The 13,105-nt window shown below is 34.3% G+C and overlaps 1 protein-coding gene across 2 annotated transcripts in view; it reads left to right on the forward strand.

Moving 5' to 3' along the window:
• Positions 1-2,784: 2,784 nt before the first annotated feature.
• The window catches only part of LOC124362764 (protein cycle-like), a 158,082-nt gene continuing 147,761 nt past the window's right edge, over positions 2,785-13,105 (forward strand). Inside the window, exon 1 of one of the 2 annotated variants that reach the window (XM_046817579.1) lies at positions 2,785-3,054. In XM_046817579.1, coding sequence (XP_046673535.1) covers positions 3,005-3,054 — 50 coding nt within the window. In that variant the 5' untranslated portion in view covers positions 2,785-3,004. The remainder of the gene's footprint in view (positions 3,055-13,105) is intronic. The other variant, XM_046817589.1, reaches the window with a different exon arrangement.

The raw sequence follows: 13,105 nt of genomic DNA on the forward strand, positions 1-13,105 counted from the left end.
ACATGGCATACAAACCCCAAATGACACTCCAAATGGCTACAGACTGAATCTGCCATCGTGCACTGCTTCATTGTTCTTATTACAAACTTGTGAGGTGGAAGCATCCTTAAGAATAAACCCTCTGCTGGACCAAGCTCTTGAAAGAAATGTGGTCTGGTCTCTACTCCTTTGACTTATCTGATTGATATGTCTTTCCATCTAGGTCTATTCCCCTCGTCTTTACAATGATTGTGCGAGCTTTATGCAAAAGAGGAAGCAAGATCTAGTGTGAGAATTCTAGATAGATTTTGTTAATATGAATCTTATCAAAGCTAATGGAAAGAATATTTCTGAATAAACTAATTGCATACATTGAAAAAACCAAACCCTTTATGTCTCAGTTTAGGTTTATCAAGGGGAAATCTAAGGTAGAGGTCATCAATCAGATTGTATCATCCATTATCTATCACCTTGATTCTTGTCAATGTTCTGCAGGATTATTGTTTATTTAATGAAGACAGCTGACATGGCCTACTACAGCCTTCTTATAAACAAACTAAATAATATTCTTCTAAAGGGGGTTAAATATTTAGGGGTTGCTTCTTATACCTAGGTAGATTTCAATATGTCAGAGTTGCCTTTCATGACACTGTAGGTTGTCGTCTAAGATTGACAAGTTCTTCAGAGTCTGAATTTATAAGAGGAGTCCCGCAGTGTTCGGTCCTTGGACCCTTGATTTTCCTGATATTCATTCACGATTTGCCTAAAAGCATAACCACTTGCTTGTTTGAGGATGACACCACTTTATATGTATCGGCTAAAAACCAAGCTGCCTTTGATGTAAAATTATATGAGGAAATAAATAGTCTATTTCAATAGTTTCCTGAGAACTATCTGCTTCTAATTGAGAGAAGACAGTAGCTGCAAAATTGAGTTTGGCATCACCAAATCAAGGACTCATAACTCCATCTTTTTTTACTATTGTACATTAAGAAGTTAAGCTGGTAGTCAAGAGTAACATTTCTTGGAATTGATCTTGATAGACATTGTAAGTTTGTCATTCACATCAAACAAGTTTGTAAAGGGAAACTCTGGAATTTTTACTTTGAGGCAGATGTCTTCCCTGATTGACAGTAAAACTCGCATGCAGCTACTATGGCATTATCCATCCTCACCTCTCATATGGAATTGCTGTTTGGAACCATGAAAGCAATAAAAAACCATTTTTTTTTTAATTTTGGAAAAGAGGGATTTGTTGACTATATTCAATAAAAGCATCTGATTTGAAGTAGAACTGTATTTAAAGAAAACAATCTATAAAAATGTTCAACAATTTATATATTGTCCACGGTTTTGTTTGGAAGAATATTAATCTCTTCAAGATGTGTTGTCTGCAGTGGGCACTAACTCTGCAGTGAATTGAATCATAGAATTTCCGCACCAAAGACTGCCTTTTTCCAAAACTACCTTTTTACAATGGAGTGAACCTTTTTAACTCACTGAAGGAACAGTTTAGGTGAGAGGGCTTTTAGAAAGGGATTAAGAAAGCTTCTTTTGACAAAGAACCCTTATAGTGTTGTGAAGTTCTTGACTCTACACTGACTGACAACAAAGTGAAATAAAATTTAGCTATAAGAAATTAACTATTTAATAATTCTCATTATTTTAATTGAAGTGATAAAATAAGAATTTTTATTGATAATTAATGCTGTTATACAGTGTATGGTATTTGACATTTTGAGTTTGATTATGATTCAGTGAGATATTTCATCTATTCTGTTCTGAAATGTATAGGTCTTACTAAATATTTTACAAAATAAAATTTTAAAAATAATGCTTATTAGCATGACTTTTTAGCAAGTAGTGTTAAAATTGAAACACAGTTTTACTTTCAGCTAAATGATACATTAACTGTAACTTAAAACAATAAATTATACAATTGTAACATTAAATAATTTAATAACTAATAACATTAGTTTTAAAGGTTATACAGAATGTTGATATATTTATTTTACTGTTAAAATTACTATAACACTAACTACTTTAGCGTTTGGAATTAAAATTTTGATTTAAAAATAACTACATTAATTCCATGGTTACGAAAAGCTGTTATATTGTATTATGAAGACCCAAAAATATAGTATATCAGTTGGCTTGCTCTAAAAGGAGTATTTAATATAGATACAGTACATCTGATTTCACATATAGAATCCAATGAGCAACATTTTTATTAAGATGTTAGTGTCTGTTACTTTCCTCAATTTATTTTTGAAAAATATACGATGCTTTAGTTTTGAAACAGAGAATGTTAACTCAAAACTTTACCAACACACTTTACCAGCCACAATTTCAGATTATAATGAGTTTGACAAAAATATACTCCATTTTCTTCAGTAAAATGACCAGAAAGTTTAGATTTTACTTTTTAGTGTAGTGTCTAGTTCGGATTTCCTCACGAGAAGCCAATTACAGTTTTGATGTATGACCCCTCCCAAATATTCACACATTGGTGAAAAACCGGATATGAAACCGGTTAAGCGCTGAATCTCCAAGTGGGAGGATTGAGGAAAGCCAAATAAATTAGTTTGTGTAAATGAAGGCTGCAAGTTGGTAATACAGAATATTTCTCGTAGCAGACATCCTAAACTTGTCGACTCAAAATTAAGCTAAGAGCAACGCGTGGATGACTTGGAGCGCTTCAGTCTCTTATAATAGGAGCGCCTGTTGAGCTGACGCACTAATTGATGTAATCCAAGTTGCAAATAAGTACACGCACACCAGCATCGCCAACTGCTCGTGACCTTCATGACAAACATTATGTAACGTCAACAGATCGCTCTCTGTCCGGTGCTGCCGCCGTGGACGTTGTTGGAACTATGTTGACGTCACTTAGCCTACTGCTAGGCGACGGCCGTGTTCGTTATCCTTATTTATTTAACTTTTGCCTTGTTTTAGTTTCGTGTTAGTTAATTTTTCTGTAGAAAATCTGTGTTATTTTACTTCTAAATTTTTTAGTGTGAGTGATATGTGTCAGTGTCTAGCCGTGTTTTCTGTTTGGATTATCACAACAGCCTGGTGAGTGATAAGGTGCATTTTCGCTTGACTCGCATTTGTTATCATTAATTTTCTAACAGCACGTTTAACAATAGTTGAGTTACTTAATCGTAAAACTAGATATAATAGTTTAAATTTCAAATTGTAGTATTAAGCCGTTGATAAATATTTGTAACAGTTGTATTATTATCTGATTATAAACGTTTGTATAAGATCATAACCTTAAAAAAGCCTTATCCGTCTCCCCCAAAACTCACTTTACTGTAATCATTACATAACAATTGACCACTGTTATCACGGTTGACACAAGTGTGACGAAGGCTATAACCTTTACACAGTAATTTTGCATTCAATGAACATCTATGATTTAGTATGACAATTCCAGATTGTATATGTGATAATTTATTAAAACCGCAATCCAAATTATTTATTTGAAATATTAATGTATTTTCGAAGAGCGTTTAGATTAATGTTACTTATGTGAAGTGGAATTGATTTTACTAGATTATTCAGTCAAGAAAGACAACGCACCCTTGAGACCCTTCCCTGTAAGGCCAATATTCTCAATACACTATCTAAATTAATATTTTTAAAACTTTGCACATAATTTAAGTTACGCAGTCATACAAATCAAACAATTATAACTTTATTGTATTGGTTGACTGGTAGAGGTAATAATTGTGAAGAAGCTATTGTTGCGTTTGTTGTGTCTACTAACTAATTTTAAGTTTTTTAGTGTTCACCAATTTTCGTGTGAAAACATACATCATTTTTAGTTTGCTGGCAACTGTCACGTTCAACACTTTCATAAAGATGTAGTGTTACTAAAAAATGAAATATGTGCTGTCTTTTAAATAAGATTTACAGCTGTTGTACTTTATTTTGAGATTCAAATAGTAAGTTTTATTAGAAATCAAAGCACAACGCAATAACGTAAGGAGTTTAAAATTTCCTGAACTGTTTAAAGAACAATCATGAAACCAGTTAGTTTTTACTTAGTGTTCCTTTTAATTATCCCAATTTTGCTTTGTTTGTCGTAAATTGTGCTCGCCTATAATCGACCACACAACTTAATCCTCTATGGTTTGGATTCCATATTGCATAATAAAATAAATTGCAATTTAAAAAGTGGAACAGTAGTCTTACTCATCATTTAGGTCAAAAACATATGTGAAAACGTGTATTGGTTTACAAAACAAGCTATCTATGGCAATATAGCAGAAAAGTGGGGATTTGAAACTCTTTTTGAAGAATAAGAATGGTTTTAAAGTTGGAAACCAAGAAGTATCATTTAATTAAATGATATACGCAAATAAATTAAAAATATCTTGGTAGGATTTTTATCTGTAGCCCCCTTTATCTGAACTCAGCATTGGCCCTTACATGTGTTCAGATGTACATCTGTTTCATTATGGTGGAAGTTATTTTACTCTAGCGGTAGAGAGTGCTCCCTTAAATTTTGTGAAACCGACTTTCGGTTGAAATAATTTTTAAACCGTGGTTGCAGCCCTTTATAATGTCTTTTCTGAGGACATGAAAAAAGATACAAAATTGTTATCATTCCACGAGGAGTTGAAGGCACTTGAAAAAAAAATTAAAGGCATCTATAGTTAGGTCCAAAGAAATACGGTTGAAGATAGAGATATGAAAAATGTAACAGTATTTTTACTTCATATTACTAGAATAAATAACAGTTTGTATTTACGAAAAAAAGGCTTAATCATGTCACTCTTGGAAGCTAAACCTCATATAAAAACTAAATATTTTTATCTTGAACCATTTTTATTTGGATCTGGTTACAGCATTGCCTACATTTCCTACTTTCTTCATCAGCCACTGGCATCTACAAGAATCTTATCAAACAGGAAGTCAAAAATTGTAAAAACTACAGATATTTTGAACCTGTGTTCGTGATGGCTTACTCAAATACCAAGTCTGACGCTCTCTTAACCCCGGGAGAGTATATATTGAAATCATAAACTTTGACATTCAACAGATAACGCTTTGAACTGAAAAGCGCGGATTAATGCTTAATAACACAACACCCATAATATTTGGGCATTCTCGGCTTTTGAATACTAAAGACTTCAAGAATGTACAAGAAATATTAGTACACAAACAGGATTTGAACTCAGTACAAAAACAGGATTTGAACTTGTGCTATCTCTAACTCAGATTCAAAGTCCAACGTCTTGGAACGTTTGGCCATCTGACCTCCCATATATTCTATGTACTGAATGTGTTTTTCATTCAGGATATCATAGATTTAAAAAAATGCAAAGATGTTTGTACTATAAAGCTTGTTCTTCATAAGTTACTCGTTTCCAGTAGTTTACTCCACTGTTCTGCAGTGGTTAATTAAATGACTGTTTCCTTCAGAAATTGACTACAGAAGGTTCTAAATTATTGAGTTTTGTTTCATTTAACTCGAGATGAAAATATCTCACCTTATTATGTACAACTTGGGAGTGCTAGAGTTGGATCCTTTAGGAGGCCTTCAAATTTGTATTAACTTTTAATTTTGAGAACTAGATTCCCCAGATACTTTCTGAACGATTTAGAATCTATTGCTGCTAAAGAAGGTGCAAGGAACACCCTCAGTGGTACGTCTACGTGCGAATTCCTTACCATAAAACTGTAATCAACAAATATTTTGTCTTAACTGCATGTCATTCGTGGAATTCTCTTCCAACTTCCATAACATGTATGGGGAGTTGAAATCTATTTGGCAGCGGATTGCCGCGGTCGTGAGGCCGAGAGTGACTAGCCTTGGTTAGTGACAGGAACAATGAATGCGTGAGTGTGTAATTATGGTTATTATTCACTTGTCCTTTGTTTTAATTATTTTTTTCTAAGATTGTTTTATAACTTGTCAATTCATTATGTGATTTTCAAAATTTATTAGAACTAGTATTGATAATTATTAGCAAGCGAGCAAGAGTAATATTTTATCATTGTGTTTTATATATATATATATATATATATATATATATATATATATATATATATCTTATATAAAACACATATAAATCATATATGTGTGTATGTGTATATATGTATATATATATATATATATATATATATATATATATATATATATAAAAGGAAATTGTATATATACATTTGAAGAAATTGTAGCTTCTTCAATACAATTTACGATTGCTTATATTTTTTATTTTGGTAAGTTAGTTACTATGTATAGTTATATTTCCTGAAATAAATTGGTTTTGATTACAAATAATTTGTTTTTATATTTATTTAATGACGCTAGTTAAGTGCAAGAAAGGACCTAATGGGCCAACTTACGCCTGCTAAAGTAAAGAGGTTATTCAGTCATTCGACCAATACATTTCTGTTACCTTTCCAGCATCCTTACAATATTGGTTAATAAAATATCCCGTACTGCTACCTAACCTCCGTAAATTTCCAACTATGAGGCTGGTGAAGTTGGTATAATCTCAATAGTGCTTTAATCACTGGATCGCAAGGAATGAATACTGGCTAACACTTGATATGGAGTATGTTTTAGAAAGATAAAAGGCCAAAAAGTGATCTTTTTCTAGGAATGATTTAGTGTTTTATACAATTTATTATATTTTGATAAAAGATTGTCATTCCTCCGTCGTAACATACAACATGTACTTGTGGATTATTGATAATTTATCTTGAATAAAACGATCTTTTTTTTAAATACTGTATTCTGTGTGTTATTTACCTGTACCTGTATGTTTAGTGAGAGTTTTCCTTATAGAAAAATAAGCCAGAATATAAATATAATCTACGTTTTCCTGTTGACACCGCATAAAACAATGCTTATTCAATAAAAGTCTTGAAATATTTCGCCCTTGCTTTAAAAAGTTATCTGTAGGCAATAGATGTTAAGCCGAAACAGTTTCGAACATGTTGATTTCTCAGATATCCAAGCTGATCGCAAAAAACATTTTAAACCTATGTTTTCTGCCTGACGGACAAAGAAAATCACTCATATACGGGGCACATGATACTAAATCTCTCTATTTTATGTTAAAGACGTTGATTGCTTTACGAGATCAAAAGACTTACTGAGATTGGCAACAGACTTGATGTTTGCTTTCTTTGGTTAACAGCTTCAACTATTTCATTCACTAAAGGAACCACAGCATTTAATCTACTTATAAAAACTACTTTTCTACGGAATAAGCAATTATTTCATTTGGAAGTTTAACGATCTATGTACTTAGAACAATTCCACCAACAACTTTTGAAAAGGTGGAAAGTAAAGAAATGGGTCTGTAACTATTTCAAACATCTGTATTTCCCTTTTTTACAGTAGCGTATGATTGATTATGGCCTGTTTCATGAAAGACGGAAACGCAGCAAACTAAATGGGCAGGTTTATGAAATCGACAAGGGAAACAAAATCAGATTAATAACAATCTTCATTAGTGTGTATGACACAAGATATAGCACTAGACTGTTTAAGGGACTTCACCACAAGACCACATATTTATTCATCAATTGAAGGCGCAAAGAGTGGTTAAATACAAGCCATGGTTGATTCCATCTTAATTTTTAGCAGCCAATAAATTAATTAATGAACATATTTTATTTTTTCAGCTGGCTAGTTAGTGGTTTATTAGATGAACCAAACCTGTTTCTATACACTTCGTTCTATAGTGCCAGCAATTGTTGTTATGATTTTCAATTATCCCAAGATAGCTTCAGTATTGAATAAGAAATTTTCATTTAAATCTTCTTTTAAGACTATGCCAATCGAATGCACAATATGTTCTATGTTTTAAATTCACGTAAATGTTCTTATATATTAAGAATATTTTAGATCTTTTGTGTTTTATGTTCAATATCTGAAGGCTGTTTCGAATATAAAAAATTATTGTCAAAATATCGTGTATTTTTAGGATTGTATCACCTTTTATGTTTGAGATTTTGAACAAGAAATGCCATATCCAAAATAGTATATGTCAAAATCTCAATAAATGTATGAAACCTGTCATCCATAAAAGTACGAAGAGCAATATCTATCCAGGATCCCCTTCAAGGAGAATATTTAAAAGTACGAGTACTTTTACTACTAAATAGTCATTCAAACATAAATATCGTAATCAAACTCACTATTAGAACTTTCAATAAGATCCCTTCAAATCTATTGCGGCGGGGCCCCGGTAAAATTGTCCGAAAAGCCGGTCTGAAGACGAGTCTAGTTAGTACAGCTAAGATTTTAAATGGATTTTGACCTACTAAGGTCCCAAGTAAACCCGTGAACAGTTTTACGTAAGCTAGTATAGTGCGTATAAAGCTTGATTATTATGGCGTTTTGTGAAATCTCAATCACAACAGCAGATACTCGTATACTCAGCGTAAGAGTGCTTCCTCCGGGGTGGAACATATAATAAAAACAACCTGTAAATTAACTCAACTAGTTTCATTTGGACTTTCATGTTATAATGGAGTTCAAATAGCACATACAACCTATGTTTGTTGAACACACGGAAAGATAAAAATGTAGCATGTAAACACAAAAAATTCAGTATCACGGTTAATTCACAACATGACTAGGCAGGAGTAAGACACCACATGTCGCGTTACAGGCCTCGCTGAGGTTGTATGCACAATCTGTAATCTCTAACTTATTTAATTCACAATATGACTAGGCAGGAGTATGACACCACATGTCGCGTTACAGGCTTCGCTGAGGTTGTATGCACAATCTGTAATCTCTAACTTATTTAATTCACAATATGACTAGGCAGGAGTATGACACCACATGTCGCGTTACAGGCTTCGCTGAGGTTGTATGCACAATCTGTAATCTCTAACTTATTTAATTCACAATATGACTAGGCAGGAGTATGACACCACATGTCGCGTTACAGGCCTCGCTGAGGTTGTATGCACAATCTGTAATCTCTAACTTATTTAATTCACAATATGACTAGGCAGGAGTATGACACCACATGTCGCGTTACAGGCTTCGCTGAGGTTGTATGCACAATCTGTAATATCTAACTTATTTAATTCACAATATGACTAGGCAGGAGTATGACACCACATGTCGCGTTACAGGCTTCGCTGAGGTTGTATGCACAATCTGTAATCTCTAACTTATTTAATTCACAATATGACTAGGCAGGAGTATGACACCACATGTCGCGTTACAGGCCTCGCTGAGGTTGTATGCACAATCTGTAATATCTAACTTATTTAATTCACAATATGACTAGGCAGGAGTATGACACCACATGTCGCGTTACAGGCTTCGCTGAGGTTGTATGCACAATCTGTAATCTCTAACTTATTTAATTCACAATATGACTAGGCAGGAGTATGACACCACATGTCGCGTTACAGGCTTCGCTGAGGTTGTATGCACAATCTGTAATCTCTAACTTATTTAATTCACAATATGACTAGGCAGGAGTATGACACCACATGTCGCGTTACAGGCTTCGCTGAGGTTGTATGCACAATCTGTAATCTCTAACTTATTTAATTCACAATATGACTAGGCAGGAGTATGACACCACATGTCGCGTTACAGGCTTCGCTGAGGTTGTATGCACAATCTGTAATCTCTAACTTATTTAATTCACAATATGACTAGGCAGGAGTATGACACCACATGTCGCGTTACAGGCTTCGCTGAGGTTGTATGCACAATCTGTAATATCTAACTTATTTAATTCACAATATGACTAGGCAGGAGTATGACACCACATGTCGCGTTACAGGCTTCGCTGAGGTTGTATGCACAATCTGTAATCTCTAACTTATTTAATTCACAATATGACCTGCTTATTTAATTCACAATATGACTAGGCAGGAGTATGACACCACATGTCGCGTTACAGGCTTCGCTGAGGTTGTATGCACAATCTGTAATATCTAACTTATTTAATTCACAATATGACTAGGCAGGAGTATGACACCACATGTCGCGTTACAGGCCTCGCTGAGGTTGTATGCACAATCTGTAATCTCTAACTTATTTAATTCACAATATGACTAGGCAGGAGTATGACACCACATGTCGCGTTACAGGCCTCGCTGAGGTTGTATGCACAATCTGTAATATCTAACTTATTTAATTCACAATATGACTAGGCAGGAGTATGACACCACATGTCGCGTTACAGGCCTCGCTGAGGTTGTATGCACAATCTGTAATATCTAACTTATTTAATTCACAATATGACTAGGCAGGAGTATGACACCACATGTCGCGTTACAGGCTTCGCTGAGGTTGTATGCACAATCTGTAATCTCTAACTTATTTAATTCACAATATGACTAGGCAGGAGTATGACACCACATGTCGCGTTACAGGCTTCGCTGAGGTTGTATGCACAATCTGTAATCTCTAACTTATTTAATTCACAATATGACTAGGCAGGAGTATGACACCACATGTCGCGTTACAGGCTTCGCTGAGGTTGTATGCACAATCTGTAATATCTAACTTATTTAATTCACAATATGACTAGGCAGGAGTATGACACCACATGTCGCGTTACAGGCTTCGCTGAGGTTGTATGCACAATCTGTAATATCTAACTTATTTAATTCACAATATGACTAGGCAGGAGTATGACACCACATGTCGCGTTACAGGCTTCGCTGAGGTTGTATGCACAATCTGTAATATCTAACTTATTTAATTCACAATATGACTAGGCAGGAGTATGACACCACATGTCGCGTTACAGGCTTCGCTGAGGTTGTATGCACAATCTGTAATCTCTAACTTATTTAATTCACAATATGACTAGGCAGGAGTATGACACCACATGTCGCGTTACAGGCCTCGCTGAGGTTGTATGCACAATCTGTAATCTCTAACTTATTTAATTCACAATATGACTAGGCAGGAGTATGACACCACATGTCGCGTTACAGGCTTCGCTGAGGTTGTATGCACAATCTGTAATCTCTAACTTATTTAATTCACAATATGACTAGGCAGGAGTATGACACCACATGTCGCGTTACAGGCCTCGCTGAGGTTGTATGCACAATCTGTAATCTCTAACTTATTTAATTCACAATATGACTAGGCAGGAGTATGACACCACATGTCGCGTTACAGGCCTCGCTGAGGTTGTATGCACAATCTGTAATCTCTAACTTATTTAATTCACAATATGACTAGGCAGGAGTATGGCACCACATGTCGCGTTACAGGCCTCGCTGAGGTTGTATGCACAATCTGTAATCTCTAACTTATTTAATTCACAATATGACTAGGCAGGAGTATGACACCACATGTCGCGTTACAGGCTTCGCTGAGGTTGTATGCACAATCTGTAATCTCTAACTTATTTAATTCACAATATGACTAGGCAGGAGTATGACACCACATGTCGCGTTACAGGCCTCGCTGAGGTTGTATGCACAATCTGTAATCTCTAACTTATTTAATTCACAATATGACTAGGCAGGAGTATGACACCACATGTCGCGTTACAGGCCTCGCTGAGGTTGTATGCACAATCTGTAATCTCTAACTTATTTAATTCACAATATGACTAGGCAGGAGTATGACACCACATGTCGCGTTACAGGCTTCGCTGAGGTTGTATGCACAATCTGTAATCTCTAACTTATTTAATTCACAATATGACTAGGCAGGAGTATGACACCACATGTCGCGTTACAGGCTTCGCTGAGGTTGTATGCACAATCTGTAATCTCTAACTTATTTAATTCACAAGATGTCCTGCGGGCAGGTACAGATTCAACAGGTGATTACATTCTCGAGGTATCTTGCACATGGTACATTCAAATTTTTGTTCATTAAGTTAGGTTCCATAGCAACGTTTAATTAAAGAAAGTTATAGTGAGCTAGGGAGGACTGCAGCGAAAGAGTGCGCTTAAATCAAATTTTGTCTCCTAATTTTAACCTTGACTTTTCACTCTTTTTTTTTTTTTACTATATAAATAAAAATGTTACATACTCAGATGGCATTTATTCTTCAAGTGATTCTTGTGTTTTCTCTTTGCCATCATGATTACTCATAAGATCAATATAAAAATATTAATTGGCTACCGCTCAGCCAAATCGTCGATCTTAGAGTTGCTCGTATGGAAATAAAGCTTGATACAAAATTTCAAGTCTGTATGTCATTTCGTTTGCGAAGTATTGTGTGGAAATACAGAAAGACAGAAATGCAATTTCCCCAGCCTCTCGAGTGATAGGCTTCGCTAAAGATTAGTCTATTAGTAATTTTTATTGATAATGTTTCTGCTGGTCATTGACGGTGAAATCCATTAGCGCTTAAATAAGGATAAAATATATCATCTTCAAACGTTTATTTACAATATAATCTATTCCTCTAAATATAATGAAATAATTGTTTACATATGTCTTTTTTAGCAAAAATTAGTAAAAATGTCATTTAGATTTAGACAAATTTAGATTTTGTCTATGGATTCACTTAAGAAATGTGTGTATCGTACAGGGTTGAAGTTAGATCATCATCATGGAAAAACGAAAATTATATTTTAGCGTTAAAAATGGAATTCTAAAAAATATATATTAAGCGCTACGAAATATAAAATGAACATTTAACAAAAATTTTTAAAATAGAAATTACTACAGGTACTTAATCTATTCCCTTTCCTTTTCGCACGTAAACAATCCCCATAGATTTCCCTAGATGAGCACAATTATATTTAGAAAGAACTAAGCTGTAATAAAAATTAGTACGTAAATTTGGAACTTTTGGAACAATAAAATAGTTTTTTTTTATCTAATAGGCCTATTAGTAACATTATATTCGTGTAACAATAATCCGCCAACTTAAATTTTGAAAGATTGAGAGTTTTCAAATCTTCTCTAAGGGTATGCAATAACATCACCTGGGGGTATGTTTTGGTTTTTGATTGATTTAAATGTTATCCCTCGTTTTTGAAAATGGGAGCAAGAGGAAACATAACAATTCTAAGTGTAATAACTCACACAGAATAATTTAACATAGCCAATGACCCCCCAAAAAACCAATTATGATCAGTCTATCTAAAATGTGTGCCGACTGAACAAAGGCAAAATTCTAACCTCAGTTGGACGTTTTGTTGA

The sequence above is a fragment of the Homalodisca vitripennis genome, chromosome 1, assembly GCF_021130785.1.
Source record: "Homalodisca vitripennis isolate AUS2020 chromosome 1, UT_GWSS_2.1, whole genome shotgun sequence".
NCBI classification, from domain to species: Eukaryota; Metazoa; Arthropoda; class Insecta; order Hemiptera; family Cicadellidae; genus Homalodisca; species Homalodisca vitripennis.